General features: G+C 32.4%; 1 protein-coding gene across 1 annotated transcript in view; it reads left to right on the forward strand.

Annotated features, from left to right (window-relative positions):
• The window catches only part of LOC118743982, a 969-nt gene extending 900 nt beyond the window's left edge, over positions 1-69 (forward strand). Inside the window, exon 3 of the mRNA XM_036476745.1 lies at positions 46-69. Within this exon, the coding sequence (XP_036332638.1) occupies positions 46-69 (24 nt within the window). The remainder of the gene's footprint in view (positions 1-45) is intronic.
• The last annotated feature ends 2606 nt before the right edge of the window (positions 70-2675 follow it).

A 2675-nucleotide genomic window follows, 5' to 3' on the forward strand; every position in this document is an offset into this window, starting at 1 on the left:
TTAAGTACACCGTGTTTAAAACACAATTATAATTCACACTAAAAGACCACAGACCACAGTTACAAATAGATATGCACTTACAATCGCATCATCATTTTTCGCTTTAACTCCCAGCAGTGGCTCACAAACATCTTTATCGTAGTCGTAAACAGCGACACAGGTTTGAAAAAGTAGTTGATTTTGCAAGACGGCCCCTTATTTATTTTTATTTGAAAATGAAGAAAAACTCGTTACATGCCAGCAACTTTAAGAGGGTATAAATTAAATATCTTACCAGCAATTGTTGTGGAAATATATATTAGAAATACAGCCGGTTCAATTATAGTTCTCTTCTCGGATATCGTAGAAACTCTGTCATCATTTGAATATTCTGAAGGTGAGAGTGGTTTTGCACTGCCCTTCTCGGAATGGCCGACAGTCCCGTTTTGTGAAGGTAATGGTGCTTTCTCCTCTGTTCCAACCATTTTCGATTTTAATTGTTTTCACTGAGTAGTTGACTTTGAGTTTTTAGAATTTCTAATTACGAGTATTATTATATATTTTTTGGATTGTGGCGGACAAACACTTTTGTGCTAACGGTAAATTATTTTTCACAAATCTGTTCAGTTTCGCATCCTCAGTGCTACTAAATCGCTTTTAACGTCTTCTCTGTTAATACATATATGTATGTATGTACATAGATATGTACGCCTGCCGTAGACTTTTAAGCACTTCTCTGTTCAAACATAGTTCAGATGAGATAAGGATATTGCAGTACTACTTAACTTTCAATCACTGCATTCTCCTACGAACGTACTACACAAACAAATCAAGGGGTTGGTTGACTCACTTGCAACAGGTACTTTTTAGAGCTTTGCAGTTCTGTAGCATTCGATTGCCAAATAATCTCATTTACAAATACGTATTTTAAATATGTAGAACTTTTTCAATTGGATACATTTGTATGCATGTAAGTATTTGTGCGCGTGTGTATGAGTTGGATATTTCCGTTAATAATCGTATGCCGGCCGCCTCTGTGTGTCAGTTGTTGTTTTAGAAGTATGTATTTATTTGAGAGAAGTCAGTTACATATTTTTTATCTGTGGGACGAACGACATATCGCCACAAATGCATTTTAGCACACAAATTAAATGTTGAACGAATAATATATTTGTATAAAAATTGCATTTCTCTGTGGACTGTTAAAATATTTAAATTAAACCAATCGAACTACTATTTTGCACTTCACCATATCTTACCAATTTAAAAGTGCCCCCAGCATTTTCCTGTTTTTGTACGAATCGAAAATCATGAATTTTTTCCATCATTTTCTATACGAAAATTCCAAATTTTCGATTCGTAAACAAGAATACGCCTCAATGTATTTAGAATTCAACAAAAAAGAAGATTTTTGAAGTGAAACTTCTTTAGCGGCGGTTGGTTGGTTGGGAGTGAATTGGCAAATTCAACGGAAATTTCACACGGAAATGATGCGACGGAAATGGTGCAACGGAAATGTTGGGGCTGAAAGAAGCGCTTCTTATGATTATGTATATGGTATTAATTTAACAAAAATTTAATAATAAAAGGTTAAAGAATAACACTTAGACCAATACAAGAATGAAAGTAAAGGTGTCTACGTACATAGATAAAGAAAAGGATAAAGGCAAAGGTAAAAATAAAAACAAAAACAAAGATGCGCAAAGATAAAGGCAAAAATGAAGACCAAGGTAAATTAAATTACTTTACTTATATATATGTAAGGGCAAAGGTGAAGGGGAATATGTCGATGAAGAACATGATAACCAGTAAAGTAAGTAAAGACAAAGAGGAGGAAGAGGATACTGATAGAAGTAAAGATGAAGATAGGGTAAGAAAGATTAAAATAAAGGTAATTAAAAAGGAAAGGATATAGAGAGAGACACAGACACTCAATCTGTGAACTATTTTGGGATTTTAGAGATTTTCGGGATTCTCTGGACTTAACGATAAAATAATCGATATTTTTATCGGTTTTGTTATCGATACTTTTACCGATTTTTTTATCGAAATTTTTATCGATATTGTTATCAATTTTGCTACCGATATTTTCCGAACTTATCGATATAATAATAGATATGTTTATCGATTTTGTTATCGATATTTTTATCGATTTTGTAATGGATATTTTCAAATATTTTGTTATCGATATTTATCGATTTTGTTATCGCTATTTATCGATTTTTTATCTATATTTATCGATTTTAATATCGATTTTGTTATGGATATTTATATCGATTTTGCTATCGATATTTTTATCGATATTTTTAACCATTTTTTTTATCGAAATTTTTATGGATATTGTTATCAATTTCGCTATCGATATTTTCGGAACTTATTGATATAATAATAGATATGTTTATCGATTTTGTTATCGATATTTTCAACTATTTTGTTATCGATATTTATTGATTTTCTTATCGTTATTTATCGTTTTTCTATCGAATATGTTATAAATGCGATTTTTTAGCATAGCTCGACCCCTTCGCCACCTATTGGAAAAATTAAAACTATGTGCACTCCTCCTACAAAACACTTTTCCTGCAAAGCAACAACCATTCGAACCGGTTAAGAAACATAGGAGAACATTGTTCACAATTGATTCATGCTTGCCCAATCCACAAGAAAGGTGACCCCGCCATTCGCGCCAACTACCG

This window comes from Rhagoletis pomonella, unplaced genomic scaffold (assembly GCF_013731165.1).
Source record: "Rhagoletis pomonella isolate Grant_MI unplaced genomic scaffold, Rhpom_1.0 Rhpom_scaffold_00007, whole genome shotgun sequence".
Lineage (NCBI taxonomy): Eukaryota > Metazoa > Arthropoda > Insecta > Diptera > Tephritidae > Rhagoletis > Rhagoletis pomonella.